At 41.3% G+C, this 3,023-nt stretch overlaps 1 protein-coding gene across 1 annotated transcript; it reads left to right on the top strand.

The window, feature by feature from the left end:
* Nucleotides 1-214: 214 nt before the first annotated feature.
* Nucleotides 215-1,708, top strand: LOC123142593 (glutamine synthetase cytosolic isozyme 1-2-like; the record flags this gene model as incomplete). The annotated part of the gene is made up of 5 exons (XM_044561440.1): nucleotides 215-223; nucleotides 691-732; nucleotides 1,175-1,281; nucleotides 1,445-1,532; nucleotides 1,655-1,708. Coding segments are annotated over exons 1-5 (300 nt in total), but the record flags the coding sequence as incomplete, so codon positions are not given.
* Nucleotides 1,709-3,023: the final 1,315 nt, after the last annotated feature.

Here is a 3,023-nt window from a genome sequence, read left to right on the forward strand (position 1 = left end):
TATTTTTGTTATTTCTGTATAGTTCTCTCCAGACTATTGATTTAATTTCTACTACGCAAAGAGCAATTCTTTTTTTAGACATGGCATATGCAGTTCGCATAATGATTCTTATGTGCTTGGCTCATATGCAGCATGATCATTCAGTACAGAAATGTGAATGTTCTTTATTAGGCTTTAGTTGCATTTTTGTGCTCATTAGCAGTTGTGACTGACAATGGTGAATGTGATAATTAATCTTCCCTTGAGTGGTGGGTAAGAGTGGTATTATTTTCTTAACCATTCACCAATAAAAAATATATATAACATTGCCCCTGAAACCAAGTTGCTACTATCCAAGTTTAATACGGATGTATCACCTTGTTTATGTCTGTTCCTATTGATAAACTGCATGTAAGTTATTTCAGTAACCTACTTTCTCACATTAGAAATAGATTCAGACAAGCTGTTAATTTGTAAACTTCTTTACTTTGTTGCATATAAAAGGTCCATCATTTGTTTTGGAGGGTGGTAATTTTCTACACCTAAGTCCACATCATCTATTTTTATCTCATGCGGAAACACTGCACCTTTTGTGCCCTCTCTCGAACATAATTGACTGAAGCTTTGGTATAGCGTTTTACTTACAGTATTTCTACTTTCCTTGTTTGCTTACAAGCTGTTTTTTCTTTTTGACTCTGATGAATCCCCCAGGCCATTTTTAAGAACCCGTTTAGGAGGGGTGACAACCTCCTTGTAAGTCCTCGCTACTTTTTATCTTCCATGCTTCTTTCAAACTTTTTATGCACCAAAGATGCTGGATGCCATAAAGTAGGAAAAGTAAGATGCAGATGGGTCTTTGAAAAAAAATCATAGGAAAACATTGTTTCTGGGCACCGCTAAATTTTAAAAATAAAAAACTGAATTTTGTGGCTTACCTTTAAAAATGAAAACTGAATTTTGTGGCTGTTTGATGTGCTTGGACATATGTGTGATCTGGTGGACAAAATAACCAGGTGTTTGCGCCCTGTTGTGTAAACACCCTAAAATTCCACTAGTTGACCTACTTGGCTAACACAAATCTTAAATACTTGAACTGAGAAAAAAAAGCTTCAGCTAAATCAGAGGCCAAGTTTCTACTGTATTTGGCGCAAAGTCGTTGGTTTGTTGATCTTTTCCTATTTATTACTACTTGTAGGTTATGTGCGACTGCTACACACCACAAGGTGTTCCAATCCCCACCAACAAGAGGCACAATGCTGCCAAGATCTTCAACACCTCGAAGGTTGCAGCTGAGGAGAGATGGTACGAATACCTCCGTCGATATTTCAAGTTTTTTGTTGTTGCAGTGTTTCATATAAAAGTTGTAGTAGCGCTCTTGTGTCTTAACACACATACACACGTGAGAACATAATAAGTTGTACAATATAGATTAGCACTGATTAGGCCTATCTCTGAACCCAAACAGGTATGGAATTGAGCAGGAGTACACTCTCCTCCAGAAGGATGTGAACTGGCCCCTTGGCTGGCCCGTTGGTGGCTACCCTGGTCCTCAGGCAAGAAAACTCTTAGCATGCTCTCCAGCTTTCCGTGTGTTAAACTTACATAAAAATTGAACATTGCATTTCACCAAGTGAAATGCTACATTTCTACTCCTAACCCATTCTCTCTTTCTTAGTGTTTTTGTTATGCAGGTTGGAAGAAAAGAAGAAGATCCAGAGAAGATCTTAGTAATAAGATAGTTTTTAGGAAAATAGATATTTAGTTTTAGGTCATTTCTTGTAATTTCAGATATGGAGTGCTTGTCTATAGTTTTTGTTTTGACTTTGTGAAACTTGCTACCTATGGATGAAACCGTGTAATATTGATGAAACTATGTATATGTATGGATGAAACTTGCTACCTATGGATGAAACCGTGTAATATTGATGAAACTATGTATATGTATGGATGAAACTTGCTACTATGTGTTCATGACTATTGGTCATATATATATATATCTGTGTGTGTGTGTGTGTGTGTGTGTGTTTGATTTTCTGTGAAAATGAATTGATATAAGAAAAAACAGAATTAAATGGGGCAATATAGGCTCTTTGCCATTAGCTGGCAGACAGCAAAGAGCCAGTCTTTGCCGTCTGCCAGCAGATGGCAAAGAGCCAGTCATTGCCGTCTGCCAGCAGATGGCAAAGAGCCATGACCTTTGCCGTCCGCTGCTGATGGCAAAGGCCCCTTTGCCGTCCGCTTCAGACGGCAAAGAAGCTCTTTACTGTAGCCTACTTTGCCGGAGCCTTTTGCCGTCCGCGGCAGACGGCAAAGGCCTTTGCCGTCCGCCATCCTTGCCTTTGCCGTCTGCCGTGGCAGACGGCAAAGTAGCTGATTCCTGTAGTGATGAGCTCGAAAGTCCCGGCAGAAGTCAATCCAGGTAATAGGTCGAGCCCCTCTGGAATCGTTTATTGCTGATACCAATCAATTGCTTGGTCCATGAGCTGAATAGAAGCGAACTTGACATAGTCCTCAGGCCTGACATTACTGCATTTAAAATGCTTGTTGACGTCCACGAGCCAATCGGCATCCATGGCCTCGACACAAGCGCTGAAAGACTTTGGCTGATTTGCAAGAAACTGGTTGAGGGTAGCAAACTGAGGTTGATTGTTGAATTTCCCTCGACCTTGATTTCCTTGGTTGCCTTGGCCTTGGTTGCACTCTTGCAAGAGTTGCAAAAGCATCTGGGTATTGGCGTTGGTGGCTGCCATCAGAACTTGCCATGCCTCCGGAGGTGGAGGAGGTGGCGGAGGGTTGGACTGCTCTCCGTCAGTACGTTGCGGATTCAGACGCGTTGGGGGAGCCATCCTGAAGAGGTTGACATCCATTAGAACCATGATAGAAAAGTGGTAGGTAATGCGACATAGCGATAGAACGAACAACTAGCAAGCAAAGATAGAAGTGATATCGGGGGTAATGATCATCTTGACTGCAAAGTTCCCAGGGTTGTCGAAAGCTTCCTCCTCGTAAACATACCCGACAATATCCTCGTTCACGAACTCGTC

The sequence above is a fragment of the Triticum aestivum genome, chromosome 6D (assembly GCF_018294505.1).
Source record: "Triticum aestivum cultivar Chinese Spring chromosome 6D, IWGSC CS RefSeq v2.1, whole genome shotgun sequence".
Taxonomy (NCBI): domain Eukaryota; kingdom Viridiplantae; phylum Streptophyta; class Magnoliopsida; order Poales; family Poaceae; genus Triticum; species Triticum aestivum.